This window comes from Apis laboriosa, unplaced genomic scaffold (genome assembly GCF_014066325.1).
Source record: "Apis laboriosa isolate Shangri-la unplaced genomic scaffold, ASM1406632v1 scaffold71_cov137, whole genome shotgun sequence".
Taxonomy (NCBI): Eukaryota; Metazoa; Arthropoda; class Insecta; order Hymenoptera; family Apidae; genus Apis; species Apis laboriosa.
In genome coordinates, this window is record NW_025224229.1 from 2,069,303 (window position 1) to 2,090,596 (window position 21,294).

The 21,294-nt window shown below is 15.8% G+C and overlaps 2 protein-coding genes across 2 annotated transcripts; both read left to right on the top strand.

Annotated features, from left to right (window-relative positions):
* Positions 1-9,927: 9,927 nt before the first annotated feature.
* LOC122719248 (NADH dehydrogenase [ubiquinone] flavoprotein 2, mitochondrial) lies at positions 9,928-12,026 on the top strand. Its single transcript, XM_043944908.1, has 4 exons — positions 9,928-10,065; positions 10,940-11,002; positions 11,148-11,606; positions 11,777-12,026. The coding sequence occupies exons 1-4, from the start codon at positions 10,024-10,026 to the stop codon at positions 11,948-11,950; spliced, it is 738 nt and encodes a 245-aa protein (XP_043800843.1). The 5' UTR covers positions 9,928-10,023; the 3' UTR covers positions 11,951-12,026.
* A 7,386-nt stretch (positions 12,027-19,412) lies between these two features.
* LOC122719268 (diphosphoinositol polyphosphate phosphohydrolase 1) lies at positions 19,413-20,773 on the top strand. Its single transcript, XM_043944934.1, has 3 exons — positions 19,413-19,836; positions 19,967-20,122; positions 20,254-20,773. The coding sequence occupies exons 1-3, from the start codon at positions 19,738-19,740 to the stop codon at positions 20,548-20,550; spliced, it is 552 nt and encodes a 183-aa protein (XP_043800869.1). The 5' UTR covers positions 19,413-19,737; the 3' UTR covers positions 20,551-20,773.
* The last annotated feature ends 521 nt before the right edge of the window (positions 20,774-21,294 follow it).

The following is a 21,294-nucleotide window of genomic DNA, read 5'->3' on the forward strand; positions in this document are numbered from 1 at the left end:
TTCTTTCTCTTTTCTAATTCATTTCTTTTTTGCGCTTATTAGTGTAATAACCTGAAATGGGAATGATTGGTTTTGCAGTAATTGATATCTTGGGTCAATGATAATTGACCAGCTAGTTATCCTCGTAAGTAAATTAATTTCTTCGAAATTTATTTATTTGAAAAAAAAACGAAGAAAAAAAAAATAATAAGAGAAATAAAATAAATTACATATAATATATTCTTGTTATATATAATATATATTGTCATATAGTATAACATATATTACATGTATTATTATATAATATTATTGTTATATGATATAATATAATATAATATAATATAATAATAAAACAATAATAAATAATATAATAAAATAAATAAATAATAATAATATAATAAAATAAATAAATAATAATAATAATATAATAAATAATAATAATAATAAAATAAATAATAAGTTATATTAAATAATATTAATTAATTTTCATTATATAATATATAGATATGTACATATATTTGATTGATTTTTTCATAAAGATACATTATTTTTAATATACACACTTATATACATTTTATTTGTTACAATTTATTTATTAATATTTTGTATATTAAAAAAAACAAGTATAATAAGATTTTATATATTATTTTTATCAAACCATCAAATATTTATTATTTAAATATTCCAAAAATGATTATTATAATTTACAATATAGCCTTTTCATGAAATTATTTTAATAAATATATTAAAATAAATTCATACAGATGAATATTACTTGTTTTATGTCATGTTTATATAATTCATAACTCATAAGTTTAAAATGTGAAAGAAAAATGTATATCATTGCATAGCTGTTCTCCTCTCACTTTACTTTTCTCACGGTATGACGACTTTTTTGTGAAAGGCGGATTCATGGAAACTGATACGCAAATTTGATTTCATAACAATCTGTAACTATAAAGTAAGAAACCAATTATTCAAGTAGCTTGATCCAATTATATATTGGTAATTCTATATCATTTATGATAGTCAATAGTGTAACACATCCGAAATTTATGTTACATTTAATTATCATTTAATTATTTAATTGAACCTATTCATTGTTCAATTACTTAATTTAAAATAATTTAAGAAATTTAATTATTTCGAAATCGTTTCTTTTTTAATTAATATTCCATTAAATATTTTATATATGAGCAGAAACCAGCGAATTCTTATTATATTCTTAATTGAATTATAATTATAAAATTATATATATAAATTATATATTATAAATTATAAATTACAATATATAAATAATTTGTTAAACAGTATTATAATTATATTATAATAAAAAATTTTTCATATGAAAAATTTTACATATTAAGAAAAAGTAAAAAGTTTTATTAAATATTTATTTATGTACTATAATAAAATTCCAATAGCAAACAAAATTATTTGTATTATAATCATTAATACATTAGAAAATTAACGGTTGTTTTGAACTCGTGACTGTATCTTAAACGAATCAGGATCTTTCAAATATGAAATAGATAGAACGTAAGAGAAAAGATAAGATGTTATGAAACGTAATTTTTTTTTTTTCAAGAATTATTACTGCTATACATATATTACGAAATTTATATGTATTTAATTTCAGAACTTCTTTAATTATAATTATAATTTCAACATCTTTAATGTGATTTAATGATTGAAAAATAATTATTAATCAATTAAATTTTCATATTTAAATATTTATTTTAAATTATAAAAATAATATTTTTTGGTATTATACGAATTATATTGAATATCCATAATATTCAAATCTATTATTATTTTATAATATAATTATTATTATTAATTATTATATAATTATTTTATAATTTATAATATAATTATTTTATCTTTTTGACATTAGAAACTTATATGTTTACTTATATATTATAATTATTATATGTTCACTTATATCTTCTATTTTCATTCATTCATTTACATTTTTTTTTCTACATACCATTCATATATATACTATTCTATCTTATATTATTTTATATAATATATTGTATATATTATAGAATATTATACTATATATTATAAAATTATATATGCATTATATATGATATATTCATTATTTGTATATATAAAATATAATTAAAACTTAAATTTATAAAATGTTCATAATTTATTGCACAAATGTTTTTTTTTTAATTTTCTGTTAATATTTGTATAGCAATCAATTTTATTAATGCGATTAATTTGATTTATTTTTAAAATTATTTTTTTTTTTATCTTAGTGGTAACCACTATTTTATCATATCTTCATTAATGGCATCATGAAATCATTTATTCCATTTCTTAACATTGTTGCCTGTTATGTTTTAATCTTCTTCATTGAATTTTGATGCAATCCAATTCTATGTATTCTATGTATTCACAATAGTTAGGAAGATATATATTTCAGATTAATTTTTAGTCTTGAATCTTTTCCAATTAGTTAATAAAAGTCTTAGAAATACGGAATAGTCCATAATTCTTGTATAAATAAGACTAGAGATTTTATTATTTAAATTAAAAAATATAAAAAGCGAAAATATAAAATAAAATTTTTTCATACGAAACTTTGCTTGTATATTATATAAATCAAATTTAAAAATTTTTTCAAATGTAAATGAAATTAGTTAATTCTTGATTAGATATAAATAAACTATCAATTACTCTACATTTAAAAATAAACAAAAAATAAGACTTAATATTGCTTAAGTCCCTATTTTTGAAAAATTAAGATTGAATGTGTGCAATTAAGAAATTATATAATCGAATGAATTTTCAAAATCGATTTTATAAAATAATTTTTAAATGGAAAAAAATATATTTTATTTTTTTGTTATTTTCATATAAAAAAATAATTTCTTATCAACAATTCATCCATATATTATATAAAGAATTAGTTAATTTCATTTGAAATTTCGTATTTGAAAAATTTTTAAGTGATTTGCTCGAAAATGAATACAATTTAGATAACTTTGATTTTCTTTTAATTTCAAGCTATCTGTTTATGATTTTATTTATATTATAAATTAATCATTCTATATATATTTATTTTGTTTTTTATTTCTTTTATATTTTTACTTCAAATTTTTTATCCAGCGAAGAAAATAAAATTTTATTATTATATAACTTAAATATTTTAAATCTTCTTTTTCTGATATTATATTATTGTAATAAATTTAATATAATAAATCATTACAATTCTATATCATAACTTTTATTTATATTTTAGATTTTCTATTAAAATGATTAATTTAACAAAATGATTTACTAATATTATGATTGTTTTTGTATTTGTTATTTTATTATTAAATAATATTTATGAAACTATTAAAACATATATTAATTCTTGTTTTTCATTTTTACATATATTTTGATTTGTCGTCATATTTATACATAAATTTAATAATATATATTTCAATACTTGTATATTTTGTTGATTTTCTGATGAATTGCATTTTGCTGATTAAATTCTTGGCTATCAATTATTATTATGTTTTTTTGATTTAATCTCTTTTTGTCATACTTGTATTTTTTTTTCTTATTTTATAAATATACTTCATAATTAGTTTAATAAATATATTTTTTAATTAGTTAATTATTTTTTGTGACAAATATTGTTACAGATAATATTTTTCATCTTTTAAACATAAATATGAAAAATTAAGCATACATATATTAATTCTTTATTATACTAATTTTTAACATGTCCATGCTCTTAATAATTGATATATTATAATGTATCTTTTTTACTTCTATATTTTTTTATTTGTATAATATTTACTAGCTATTAATATTGTGAATTAAAAAGTAAATTTATATATAGTATTTATATATATATATAAATTTAAAAAAAATATATTATAGAATTTCATATATTTATAACATAACATAATTTCATTAAATAATATATATATATATTTTATAAATTAAATATATATATATATATTTCATTAAATAATATATATATATATTAATTATAATATATATATAATAATATAATATAATATAATATAATATAATATATATATATATATATATATTCTTAAAAATCCAAAATAATAATCTATAATAATTTATAATAATTTAAAAAAAAATTGCGATACTTATCTATTTTTAAAAAAACATTAATAAATATCTAAAAAATATAAAAATATATATATAGATAATAAATATTCATTATTGAAGTTATATTTCATAAAATATAAATATTATAATTTAAACGTAATTTAAACTTTTAAAAAAGACAATAATTTATTTAAAATATCTTGTTGTAAAAAGACAGGAATAAAATATATAAAATCATTAAAAATAAAATAAAATATATGAAATCATTTATAATTATGAATTATAAAAACATTATAAATAATGTATAATATAATGTATAATATAAAAAAATATAAAAAATCAAAATAGTTTCCTTTTTTCTATTAATTAAGAACAATTTAAAAATAATTTCAACAAAAGTTTTCAAAGAACTTAAAAATACTTTAAAAATTAAAAAATTTATTAATTATTTTTATTAGATCATATCATATCAAAATTTATTAATTAATTTATTAATTATTTTTAAAATAATGAAAAAATTAAACAATGTAATTTATAAACAAAACAATAAAGTTTTGAAACATTATAATATTATAATAATATAACATAAGAAATCTCAATTTTTTTTCGAAATAAATTATACCATTTAAAAATTTTGTTTACAAATTATGTATATAATAATATATAACATATAATAATATATAATATATAATAATATATATATATATATAATATATAATATATATATAATATATAATATATAATATATATATAATAATATATGTTTATAAATTATATATTGTTTATAAATTACAATTTTTTCTTTAATCTTCTTATTTATAATATTTTTATATTTAAAAGTTTAATTTTGGATATTTATTTTATATATTATATTTATTTATTTTAATATTAAAAGATAATTTTTTTAGTTATAAGATTGCAGTATTTCAAGATGAGAAGATGTTTAAAATAGATCAAAATCAGTTTGGTAACATAATGATAACATGATGCAACATAGAACAAAGGAGTTTACAATATATATATATACATAACAGTATACATATAATATATAATATACTTTCATTTATATTTTAGTTTAGTTTTGTCCTTTTTTTATATTATTTTATTTATATTAATTAATATATTAATGTATTTTTCGTTTCGAATAAATTTAATAATGATTTATTTGACCATATTTTCATATATGTCATAATTAGTTTCTAAAATAGTAATAAAAACTCTGTATAATGCTATACAATAATAATTACATATGCAAACTATTTTAAATTATCAATTCAGATAGGCAGAATTCAATATATAATAGTGAAAATTTTTTATTAATCTTGAAAATTAATACATATCTGAAGTCAAAATTTTATATCCATCTTATCTCCTTCCTTACTATAATTTCAAATTTAATATTGATCGGCGAAACTTTAATCAAGTTTTTTTACAAATAACGAAAACTAAAATCAACTGCCAATTATATATCAGGAAAAATTTACTTAAAATATAATCAATTTACAATATACTTCAAACTCATTAAAATGACGAAGAAAAAACTAGTTGGCAATTTAATCAAAAATTAAATTACCTAAATTTTCTTAAATTAATCTATGAAAAGGACAAAAACTATAGAATATTATAAACAATAAATAAATAATAATTAATTTACATGTAAAGAAGACATTAAAAGAAATTATTAATATAATAAATGATATATAATGATATTACAAGAGATTGATGTTTTTAGAATAATATTAGAGAGTAAAATCTTTATATGATATTTTTTAGAATATTTAATTTTGGTTAGAATGCGAATACAATCTTAAAAGTTAAGATGATTATTTAAAATCATTTTATTAAAAAAAGAATTTATGATAAATATTTACAGATTAATTTATAAATTAATTGACAACGGATTCTTTCAAATATTCTTTCGGAACTTTTTTCAAGTCTTTCTAAATTTGAGAAATTTTCCTTAGGTTTAAAAGTGTCGCGTAATTATGAGATTGATCTGTAATATTATTGATTGTTTAAGTACTTCGTGAATAAATCGCGATACTCTGAAATAGACATGGAAAGAAATTTCGAAGATTCGATACAAATTATTTTTCAAATTGAAGAAAAATCACAAATTATCAAATAATCGAAAAATATAAATCTTGTAAATTATTTAAACTGTCAAAATTTTTAAATTAAACTCACAGAATATTGAATTTATAAATATATTATATTATAATATGTAAATTCTAAAATTTATTAACTATCCAGAACTTTAAAACTGTTAAATAATCAGAATGTATCAAATCTTAAGAACTTATCTATGAATTATCAGAATTAATCGAATCATCAGAATTTGTTGAATTTAGAATTTAAAATTAAATTATTAGAACTGATTAAACTTTTCCAAACTTTTTCAGAACTTTTCTACTTAATTTTCAAAATCTGAATTTTGAATTCATATTATTGAATTTTATAATAAACTAATTTTATTAATTTATTATAATTTTATTAATATCAATTCATAAAAGGAAATGGAATTAAAAATTATTATTTTATATCTATTAAAAAAAATAATAAATTAAGAATTTTACTAAAGTTATTATTTTTTATCAAAAATAATAAAATAAAAATAATTATAATAATTATTAATTGTAGTCTTAAAAGAATTCTATAATAAATAGATTCTACATTATATTAAATAAAAATGCGAAATCAATTTCATCCCAAATAGATAATATAGACATTATATATATATATATATATGTTCAAATGTACAAGAAGTATAAAAAGTCACTATAAAGATCATTATAATGTAATTTTATATTTTTGATTTCTCTTCGGTCAATTACAAGGAAAATAAAAATTATTGTAATATAAATATATAATATAAATATTCTAAATCTATCATTGTATGTTCCATATTTTTTTTTCTTTCTTGTTATTTTATGTTATTAAATAATATTATACTTTTAGAAGTTATTTCTAAAAATTTTGATACACATCGAAATATAATGTATCAACTTATGTTTTAGAATTTTTTATTCGTGTATGAGTAGAATAAAAAAAAATTTAATCTTGATTTCAAAATTAGTCATTTTTGCACATATTTTTATTTATAGATCTTCATGGAATCAGATATAGAATCAGAATAGAATCGTATTAATATCTCTATATTTAATTTCTTTACATCCTATAATATTCACTGAAAATTATATATATATATATTTTATCATTTTTGTAAAAGAATTCAAGTACTATACTATTATTACTATATATTATATTAGATTTAGAGTAAAATTGCCACATTTAATAAAACTAAAAAATAAAGCAACAATTCAATGGATATCGTAAACAATAAAATAACTGTACGTGAAAAGAAAGAGAAAGATGATTTGAATTTTTATTATAATAATTGAATTTTATAAAAAATATATTTTATCAGTATATTATAATCAGAGTTCTATAATTGATGTACAATTAATCATTTGTATTATCTATTTAATATATTACAATTTTACTTGAATTTATTGTATAATTAAAATATATGTTAATAATTATTGAAATTATGTATATTTATTTTTTAAATATTATTTTATTTGAAATTTATTAAAAAATATAGTAAATAAAGCAGAAAATTAAAAATTAGAGAAAATTAAAGATTAAAGAAATTATTATATAATTATATTAGTATAATATTGTATAATTAAATATTTAAAAAATTATATAATTAATTATATAATAATATATAAGTATGTTTAAGATCCTATTTATATAATAAATTTAATTAAACAATATTTATACAATAAATAAATATATAAAATAAATAAATAAAATATAATAAATAAAATATATAAATAAATATATTGTATGTGTTACGGTTTTATTTCACATATTTTGAAAATAAATTATTGAAAATTCTATACGTGCGAATGCATACATTATATATATATATATATAAAATATTAGATCGAATATATATATTAATATTCTAATCATACGATTAATATGTATTTAACATTGTACATATATGTTAATATGTACTTTGCATATTATATATATATTATATATTAATATACATTATATATATTAATTATTATATATTATATTTATATTATTATAATTATAATTATATTATTATATTATATTATTATATATTATATATATAATAATATATATTATATTATATATTATATTATATTATATTATTATAATTATATTATTATATTATAATTATTATATATTATAATTAATTACATTATATATAAATATAAATGAAAAATGATATCAAGAAATGATAAAAAGAAAATAATACTCATTTTTTTTCTTTCTAAGCATAATAAATATACTACATAGATATAAGTTCGACAATGTAATTTAAATTATTCTAATATATATTTTTCATTTAAGTGTAATAAAATAGCAAAAAAAAATCATATATCAATTTTTTAGAAATTATTGTAAAAGGGAGATTTCCCTTTACAAAATGCTTTCAAAACAAATCCCGAAAAAAGTTTTTTAAACTTTCTAAAATCATTTGAATTTATAAAATTAAAAAAAAATTTGATTTTCCATAATAAAAAATAATTCGAAAAAAATAAAGTTCGAGATTAAAAATAAAAGCTTTGTGCCTTAATAACTTCAAATAGAATGTTATATAATTTTTTTTACGAAATTGTAATACTTCAAATATTAATAATTTTTCGATTGAAATTTAATACAATATAAAATTAAATTGGTTATAACTAGTCTGCGGATTATACAAATGCATATTTTTACAAAAATACAGATAAATTAATAAAATTTGAATAAAAAATGTTTTATTAAACATTATCTAAAAATATATCTTTTATTTTATATATTTTCCATATGTTTTACATGTTTTTATTAAAAAAACACATATTATGTATATTTTTTCATATTTCATATATATTAATAATTAAATCATAAATTGGCAAAAAAATTATAATTATTTTTTAATAATATTTTTATATTTCTTTTGATTTTCCATTTTTTATATATGAATAATATTTGCATTTTTCATATACAAACTTTTAAATTTATTTTAGTTTTTGACTCTTCAAAAATGTTATAAATATATTAACATTCAATGTTAAAAAAAAACTAAAATGTGATATAAATAGATAGATAATAAAATCTTATACAAGATGTTATTATATTTATAAGACATTTTTGTCGAGTTGATTCTAAAAATCAAACCAAATATATAAAAGTAATATAAAAAAATTATATAAAAGTATATAAGTATATATAATAACGTACAAAATATATATAGTTATATAAAAATTTCGATTAAGGCTTATTTATTAAGTTAAGCAATTGAAATTTGTATTAGACAAAGTAAAATGAAAATAGAATGAGACAATTGTTTTTACACTGTCGCATCATCTATTCCTATTTATGTTTTTATTTATTAAATTATTTATAACTTAACAAATAAACCTTAACTGATATTTTTGTATATCATCTTTTATAATTATTTAGAATTCTACAATTTCCTTTAAAAATATTCCATGAAATATATATATATATATCATATATGAATATATGATATATACATTATTGTTAGATGATACAATAATGAAAAAACTATCTTACATTTTCATGTAATAAATTTTAATGAATACTACTTTTTTATAATTTGATAAAATTATTATCAGATTACATATTCAAATATTATTAATCCTCATATAATATTAATTATATATAAATATTATAAATTTTATTTATATATAAAATAAATTTTATTTTAGTCTTTTATACAAGTATAAAAGTTATTATTTGAATATAGCGGTCAAAAATAGCAATTTTTGTTTTTAATTTCGAATATAGATGGCATCTTGTACAGAAAAGTACTATTTATGTCAAATTGCAATTTAAATGTTAATTTAATCAAAATATAAAAAAATAACAAAGCAAAGATCTATTAACAAAAAAATATATATAATTATGTTTCCATTTTTGTGTAAAAGTACAATTCGTACTTTTTTTGTAAGTTATTTATTATAATAATCTATATTATAATTCTCATATCATAACCTCTTCAATAACTTTATGTAACTTTGTTTATTTATATATATTTTTTACGTACTTTATATTTATCAAAATCAATTTTAAATTTTAATTTAATAAGAATATTTTAAAATTCAATTATTTTTCTTATTTCTTATCCTTATTTATTTAAAATAAATAAATTAAATAACTTTAATATCAATTAATATCAGATACTTTTAAATATATCTATATTATCAATATTATTATTAATAAAACTATATTATAAATATATTATCAATATATTATTTTTATTCTTAATTTACATACAATTTTGAAATATTTTTTTTTATTTATAAATTATTTTTCTTTTAAGAAAATAAGACTTATTATATAAGAAAAGTAAATACTTTATATAATACTTTATAAAATCTGAATTCATAATTAAATTAATATTAATCTTAATAAAAAATTTTATTTTCTTACGAAAATTTATTTATGATATTAATAAAACATTCTTTTTTTTATTATAAATTCATAGCATTCATTAATAAAATTCATTATTAAAATTATTATATAAAAATTGCTTTTGATTATAAATATTTAACTTTTAAAATGAGATTTAATTAATTTAGATATAAATTTATTTTAAAAAGTAATATATATAAATATATTACAATTAATTGAAATATATAATGTATATTTCATATTTTGTATTATATATATATTTTAAAATTTTATATAAAGTATATATAATATATAATTATACAATTTTCTATTAGCTATTTAACATTATAAATATTATAAAATTTTGATTATATAATAAATTAATAAATATGATTTCTATTGATAAAAATTTTTATTTTCCAAACAGAATTACAAAAATGTTAGAGGATTACAAACTTCAATCATTCGCACTTCAGATCAATTGTTTGTTGTATGTATTATTAAATATATATATATATATATATATATATATATATATANATAATAAAATTAATAAATATCATATGAAATTTTATTAATTAATATTGTATTATATAATCATATTATATAATATTAATTCATTTTTATTTTAATAGCATAGAAATAGTGAAGTTGATAATCCAAGTATATCATTTGAATTCAATGAAGCAAATAAAAAACGTATTGAAGCTCTTTTGAAAATTTATCCTGAAGGTCATAAACGTGGTGCAATGATACCTTTATTAGATTTGGCTCAACGACAACACGGATGGTTACCCATTTCTGCTATGCACAAAGTAGCAGAAATATTAAATATACCTCGCATGAGAGTTTATGAAGTTGCAACATTTTATACAATGTTTAATAGAAGACCAATGGGAAAATATCATGTACAAATTTGTACTTGTACTCCATGTTGGTTACGAAATTCCGATTCTATTGTAGAAGCTGTAACTAAAGCTACAAATTGTAAAGTCGGAGAAATGTCTGCAGATAAACTTTTCACAATTTCTGAAGTAGAATGTCTTGGTGCTTGTGCTAATGCACCAATGTTTCAAATTAATGATGATTATTATGTATGTTTAGTTTTATTTTAAATATTTTATCTAACATATAAAATACTATACCATTTTAATATTATATTTTGTATATAAATTTTTGAAATGAATATTTTTTTAATTATATTATTATAAAAAAATTTTATAACTTATAAGTTACTCTTGAACATTTATAAATATATTTACAGGAAGATCTAACACCTGAAAGTGCTATTTCTATAATAAATGCATTTAAAAAAGGTGAAAAACCACCACCAGGACCACAAAATTCTTCTAGATTTGCAGCAGATCCAGCAGGAGGTTTAACATCATTAATATCTCCACCACCAGAACCTGGATTTGGAGTTAGATCAGATTTATAATTTGTATAATACATTGTATAATTTGTTTAAATAGATAATCTAATATTAAAAGAAAAAATTCAATTATACTTTAAAATTTGTTTCAATTCAATCAAATCTCTTTATTTTATATTATAGCATTCAAAAAATAATCATTTTTAATTTATTTATTTTCTACTTCTGCATCTATTAAAAATATGTTAAAATAAGATGGTTCTCTGTTTAATCATTACCATTTCTGCCTTTATTTCATTTTATCTAACTTTTATATTTATTTCGATTTCTATCTTCTAAAAATCAATTCAAAAATATTCCACAAATATATTAACATTTTTTATTTTGTTATATATTAATAATCTCACAAAATAAATAAAAAAATATTGATATATATTATAAATAATTATTAAATTATAATAACAATCATCAAAATATTAAAAATAAAGTATATTATAAAATATGTTAGTTGTGAAACAAAAACTACACAGATTAAAACATATATATATTAATTACACATGTATGTATTTCTAATACATGTTTAAATGTATATACTTTAATAAAGAGATTAATTATTATTAACAATTAAGTAATAAATATAAATACATAATATTTTTATTTATTAATATTAATTAAAATTTATATATAAAGTATAACATTTAAATAAAAATATTATATCATAGTATTTCTAATATTATGTTAAATATATTTGTTATGTATGAAAAAAAATCCTTAAAATACATTATTTAAGAAAATACTTAAATAAATAACAATTTTTTTTATGAAATTTTAAGATAAACACTATTTTAAATGAAATCATTAATTTAAAGATATTTTAATTTCAGTTAAAATATGATATAGAAAAAAAAAACAAAAAAAAGTTAAAATTAAATCTTATTAAAAATATAAATACATCATTTTGAATAATTTATAATATCTTCTTATTGTATTATTGCAAATTCAGAGAACAATTTAGATTTATTCTATTTAATTGAGAAATATTAAATATACTTAATAAAGTGCATGAGAAATTGAAACCGATTTTAGAATATAAAAAATTATTTTATTTTTGCAAAAATAATTTATGATTTTAAATACAAATGAATACTGATATAGGAATTATACAATACTGATTCAGGAATTATCTTATTATTTTCTTTCTTATTTCTCCAATTCTTATTTCAAATTCTAGATCTATTGATACATTCAATCAGGATTCTATTTTCATTACATTGTCATTTCATTTTGTTTTCATCTCTGTTTTGCAAACTTAAATTTCTTATAACTTAATAAATAAATGATACTTATGAATTATTAATTTTTGTATTTCTTTTGTTCTTTAGAATCGAGCCTCCTAAGATGTCTTATGTGAATATATCAATATTCTATATATTATAAGAAAAAAAATATATGATTTCTGCAAAAAAATTTAAATCAATTATTTTATTAAAACACAAAATCAATTCAAATCTTTTAAAAATTGAATTTTTTTAAGTATGTAAACATGTAATAAAAGATATCAATTTGATATTATCTACCATAATTAAATTCTAAATCTTCAATAAAATATTTTCTGCATTTCTTAATTTGACTTTTTTATCATATAACTTGCATTGAATACTTTAAATAATAAGATAAATGTATTTCGCAACTTTTAAATCTTCTTCCTATATAATGATATAGCTTAATACATTTAATATGACAATATATTATATGCATGATTATATCATTTTTCAGATACTTTAATTTTTAAATATTTTATTTTCTTATATTATTATGATTATTAGTTATATAAAAAGAAATAAATACAGCATATAATTGTCATATGAGATATATGGCAGTCAAACAATGTTTCAATTTTGTCAACGTCTTATTTCTCATCATATCAGCAAATCCTTTGTCTTATCAATATTTCTTAAACCACAAATTCCACATGTCTAGGGATTATTAATTGAAGTTCTATTGATAAATCTGACTGATAATCTCAAAACAAAACATATATTTTTATCTATTTCCTTTTTCTTCAATTATTCCATTTGTTCTATAATTCATTATACTTAATAACTAAATAGAAACAAAAATATCAAATTTATATTTTTAGATTAACTGTAATCCAGACATAATTTTTTATTCATAAACATACATAATATTATATATATATTATATTTTTTGAATCGAGTTATAAAAAATAAGTAAAATAATTGAACATAAGTAAAATAATCATAATCTTATTTTGCATTTTTTATTTAAATTTTTATAATATAATCAGTCTTGAAAACAATAATATTAATAATTATTATATATTATATAATATTATATAATATATATATATATATATATTATAAATAAAAATTATGTCAATAATTTTTAAATAAAATAATTATGTCAATCATTAGAAAAAATAGAAAAATAAACATAAAAGCAACAAGAAAAGAAAATAGATGAGAGAAAAAAAGAAACAAAACTACAAAAAGAATTATAGAAGAAAGAAATAGAGACCTAGACAATTCATAGATACTTTACAAAAAAAGAAATTTGAATATTGAAAAAGAATGAATAAATATTAATAATTAAAATATAAAATTTATAATTAAAAATAGAAATATATAGAATTAAATAGATATTGAATTTATATTGTACTATCAAAAAAAAGTAGAGACTTTACACAAAAAATATAAGTTATAAAAATTTGATTTTATATAATATAATAATTTAATAATAATATTATTGTTATATATATATATATATATATTTAGTTTTTTAATTAACATTTACAAATAATGCTATAATGTTATTTTGTTGTATAAAAATTATAATAGCATTTCAAAATAAAACAATTATATTTTTATTTTTATATAAAGTAAAGAATTATGAAAAAATAATTAACTTATAATTAAAATAAAATAAAATAATTTTAAAATATTCTTATTAATATAATATATTCTATAAATTTCTTAAAAAAATAAATCTTTTACAGATTGTTTTACTATTATATGTGTTTTATATTTTATTGAAAATGATTATAAAAAATATATATAATTATAATTTATATAATATATACATATATAAAATTATAGATATATAATTTGATTTAATTATAAATATTTAAACATGCAAATAAAATATTTATTTTTAATTATTGAATCATTCAATAATGTTAATAAATTTAAGTAAAGAAGATAAATTGTCTTCAATCTGTTTTTTTTTTGTATTTACCAATATAATTTTTCGAAATAAAAATTTTTAAAAATCTTTAAAAATAAAAATATTACATTATATTGAGTAAATTTTTAATGTTTAAAAATTCGAACAATATATATTATCTTATATTATTACCTTATATATTAAAAAATACAATTAATAAGTGAAAAATAAATTTTTTATTTAAGAATTTATAGTTTGAATTTAATATTTTTATGAATTCTTTAAATTCATCCTTAAAATGTTTTCCATTATTTTAGCTTCAATTTATTTATTAATTTTTGAAGTACTATAATAGAAATCTTTCGATACAAAATATTGAATTTTGTTATATATTTTCTATTTTTAAAATATTTTAAATATTATATTTTCATATATGAAAATAAATAAAAAATATAGAATAATAAAAAAGATAAAATTTTAGCTTAAATCCTTTGTTTTTTGAGAAAATCAAAATTGAACATATTTAGTCAGTCATATAATCAATGAATTTTTAATCATTTTTTCCGATTTTTTTGAAAATTAAATAAAAAAAATATATTATACATTCATTTTTATTTTTACATTTAAAATCATCTTTTATTAACAATCATATGCTATAAGCAATTAGCTAATTTTACTTGTATTTGAGAAATTTTCAAACTTAATTTACTTGAAAACGAAGTCTGACTTTATTTGTATAAATAAATTTCTCATGAATTATAAATGTATTATCCATATATATTTATTTATATCACATTATTTATATATTTTTTTTATATTTATAAATAAATGTTAATTATAATATATTTTATATGTACTATATATACTGAAAATAATATAAGTTTAAAATCAATTGAATTTTTTATTTATATAATATTATTTTATATTACATAAAATAATATATAGTTTATAATAAGAAATATTTTCTTTAAATCGCTTTCATAATTATTGGTATAAAAATGAAAAATAATGATCCTTTCAGAAAAAGAACTTGATTTTAATTTTTAAATTTTGATAATGTTACAAACATTGACATATTACAAACATAGTCATATATATATATATATATATATATATATATATATAGTATAAAAAATTATATTAATATGAATGGTACAAAAAATAACATCGTTTGCCATTGATATCCGAAATATTAATTTAACGAAATCGAATAGAAGTAGAATAGAATAGTTATACTCTACATACAAATATTATATCGCTTAGAAAATAAATAATTATGTAATTATGTAAATAATTACTAATGAACTAAATAATTATTATAAAGAAGCTTGTAAATAAAGAAACATGATAGAAGATCGGGTGCAAAAATAATAAAGCATTTAAAAAATTTCAAAATTATATTTAATTGCATGATTTATTCGAAATATTATATAAAATGTATATAGAACAAATTTTATTTTACATTAGAATTTTATGATAAATTGATGATTTTCAATCATTTTTATATTTCATCAATTTTGTATTATGTTAATGAAAAAATGTTAATTGAGAAAAAAACATAAATAATAAAATTTATTTTTCAAATAATTGTAATATGAATAAACGATAGATATGTTAATATTTCATTTTTATATAATTTTATAATTAATATAATTATATTACATAATAATTCTTGTTACAAATATTTGTTAAAATTAAATATAGAATATAAGTTGTTAAAATTAAATATAGAATATAATAAGCAAACATATATAAACAATATGAATTTATGAATTCTTTTATTACATTTTAATCTACATGACAACTATTTTATATTAAGTTATCATTATTATCACAATTATAGAAAAATATGAAAGGAAAAAGATAAATGGCTTAAAATATATAATATATTGATAATCATAATTTTTTTTACAGGTGCAATAGTATATTTGCATTTTGCAAATATTATTATTTTAAATAAAAACTTTGGATAATAAAATTATAATTTGAAATACTATAGATCACTTTATATATATTACATAACATATATTATAAAATTATAATAAATCATTTCTTTATAATTTCTTTTATTTTCTACAGATTTTTAAAAACTTAAATAAAAATGTAAATTATTTTTATATCATGTATCTTTTTTAAAATTAATCTTTCAAAAATGTTGTAACAAATATATTAATATCCTGTATATATACTGATAATAACTACATTATGTACAGTGATGCAAAATTGATTATATTAATTGATTATATTATGTTACAAAGAAATTTATCGATATTTCTAATAATATTTTTTATGAAACTTCATAAATATATTGAACATAATAAATTATACAAAAAATAATTTTTTTAACAAAACATCTTTAAAGAAATCAATATAAAGTTTTTATTTTAGTATTATTTTTATAGTTTATATTTTTATTTTATATAAGTTTATTTTATATAATTTATTTTATATAAGTTTATGATAATACAAGTATTTTTAATTTTGTAATAATACAAGATAGAATAAAACTTTTCATACAAAAAGTATTTTATTTTTAATACTATATTTTTCTATTATAAAAAATATTCCTAGGCAACATTATCTCCAAAATATCAAAAATGCTAAAAATTTAATTAATTTGATTTAATTTCATTTTTCAAAAAGATATTTTAAAATCCTTTTATATGCATTTTATATAATCTTATATAACTTTATATATATATAATCTTTGTTCTAACTTAAACTTTAAAATTAGAATTACTAAATTAATAATATATAATAGTAATAATATATAAATAATATATAATAATAATTCATTTTCTTGTAACATAATATATGATTTTTCATTTTATTTAAATTATTTTTTGCAAATATTTTCAAATATTTTTCAAAAATTTTCAAATATTTTATTAAATAATTACATAAAAAACAATAATCAATAAATCAATAATCAATAATAATCAATAAATAATAATTTATTATAAATAGATGAAAATATTATTTCCAAAAACGTTATTATTCTAGTTTTAATTAAAAACTTTTAATAAAATTTAAATTATTAAATTTAAATTTATCAAAATTTTTTTTTTTTAATATTATTATTTAAAAATTAATAATATAATATTATTATATTATAATATTTTTTTTATTATAATTTATTTTTCTTTTTTATATAAAGTAATGTAATAGTTGTATTTATTTAAAATATATTATATTATATATAATAATATATTATATTAAATATATATAATATATTTTATTATGTTTTTTTTTCTAGAATTTTATTTTATAAAATAAGATAATTGAGCTACTAACAAATTATCTATTCAAAAATAATAAAAGTAAAATAAGTCATAAAAATATTGATAAAAGAATATAAAAACATATTTTTTAAATTTTTTATTATTTTTTTTATATATTTTATTATATTTTTATTGAATATTTTTATTTTTATACATTAAAAGCATAATACTATATATATTTACATAATTTAATTTTGAAAATTTTCTATTGACTAATTTTTTTTGTTATTATTGATTTTCATTTATATATATACATGTATTTATTTAATCTCTCACTTAAAAATAAAAGTCTTATTTTTTTTTATTTTTGCTCAACTTATTTAAAACTTATTTGTTTAAAAGATGTAATTTTGTTTGAAAAATGATTTAATTTTTTTTTATGTGCTTAAATCGATATAAATATTTTAAATAAAAACACTATAATTTTAAATCTCCCAAAAATTTATATATTTCTTTTATCACTTTATACATTTATTTTTATTATATTTTATATATTATTTTTATTAATTTGAATTATAATATAATATTTATTATATTATACTTATTACTTATAATACTTATATATTATTTACATAATTATTAAAAATATTATTCGAATCAATTTTCTTAAAAAAATATTAATTACATTTTAACTCCATTTATTTAAAATAGCATTTTCTATCTAGTGAAAGCAATGTTGCCAATTATGTTTATTATTTATTTGTATTGTATAATTATTATGTACGTAACTGAGTATATCTATTAAGAAATAAATAAATCTATTTATAAATATTTTCATTTTTTAATAAATGTAATTAGAATAAATGTATAGAATAGAAACAATAAAAATATAATAGTAATATTTAATAATAATAATATATATTAAAATTTAATGTAAATTATTTTAATATATATACATATCTATATAGAAATGATTTAGTAATAATATATTTTTAGGAAAAATTTCGATTATATACTTTATTTATATTTAAATTTATATTTAATTATTTTAAAGATTTAATTCATTATAAAATATATAGTTATAAATTTAAGTATGATTGAAATAAAATATAGTTAAATAATCACTCTTTATTCGTATGTTGAAAACATAGACCAGATGGAGTTACTTGTCTAGTGAATACTTTAAAAGTTTTGAGGTTATAGCAATTTTCTACAAGGACAACATTATCGTGATATAGCATAGTTTAGGCAGAAAGTCGTCCTTTCATTCGGACGAAAGATAGACTATTAAATTAATTATGTGAACAATTAAAACTCACTGACTAATTCTATGTCGATGATATGTCGGCTTCAAATAACGTTAAAATAATGCAAGCATACAGATTGGCCTATCTGGCCGTCTGACAAATATGAATTTATGGAATAATTTTGTAACTTTAATAATTGATCATGGTCAAGGAAAAACCAAATTCAATCCGTATTTACGATTCAGAAGGTTATAGACGTAGAGCTGCATGTATCTGCGTTAAAAACGATCTTGAAGATGAGGTAAGCCAGCAGATGGCACTTGATATTTTTCCCTTCATTAATGCTATATTTCTATTTTAAAATCAGTTATTGTATTATTATATTTTTAATATGAAATAGATATAAATTAAATTTTTATTTAATAATATAGGTACTTTTGGTTACATCCAGTCGTAGACCTGATAGTTGGATAGTACCTGGTGGAGGTGTTGAACCGGAAGAAGAACCTGCAGTAACAGCATTGCGAGAAGTTCGAGAAGAGGCTGGTGTTTTAGGACAATTAGGCAGATGTCTTGGTATATTTGAGGTATTAATGTTTTCATATAAAATGTAATTATTTGTTTAATATACATAAAGAATATAAAACATAATATACAAGGAAAGCACTAATATATTTTGAGCATAAAGGAAAAAGTTGTTAAAATAATTTTTTTTTAGAATGTGGAACACAAACATAGAACACAAGTATGGGTTATGAGAGTAACCGAAGAATTGCCAGAATGGGAAGATTCACGCGCTATTGGTCGAAAACGAAAGTGGTTCTCTATACCAGAGGCCTTGCTTCAGCTTGCTCAGCACAAGCCCGTCCAACGTTCTTATATACACAGTCTCCACAATACTAATCCTCGACATAATCCTAATATTTCACCATCTCATCATTCACATACCACTGTAACATCTATTCAATTAATGAATAATTCTAGTAACAATTCTCATTTAAACAAACATAGCTAATATTAAATACCATCCATTTGCGTGAACAATTGCTATTATGTTTGATATTTGTTACTGCTCCTTTTCTTTCATATTCAGTTATAACAATTAAAAAAGTTATATTTTATATTTAAAATGTACATTCTCTTTTTCTTATTTTTCTTTCCATTCTTTAATCTTTTTTATTTATAATATAATCTCGGTGGACCTTGTTACTATAACTACTAGTACTATTATTACATATTACTATTATTATTATTATTACTACTACTATTATTATTAATATTGCTATTCTACTATTAATATTATTATTATACTACAGACACTATTATTATTATTTTTATTAATATTAATATTAATATTATTGTTGTTATTCTTATTCTTATTATTATCATTATCATTATCATTATCATTATCATTGTTGTTGTTGTTGTTGTTGTTATTATTGTTGTTGTTTTATTATTATTGTTGTTGTTATATTATTATTATTATTATTATTATTAATTTTTATTGTTATTATTATTTTATTATTATTTTATTATTATTTTATCATCATCATCGTCATCATCATTATTATCATTATTATTATCATTATCATTATCACCACCACCACCATCACCATCATCATCATCATCAATTGCAATTATTATTTTTTTTCTTATCATTAATGTTATATTTATTCATATAAATTAATTAAAAACTGGTCCATAAAGGAGCAGTTTCTTTAACTTAGTTCTTATTTTTTATTATAATTTTAGGGAAATA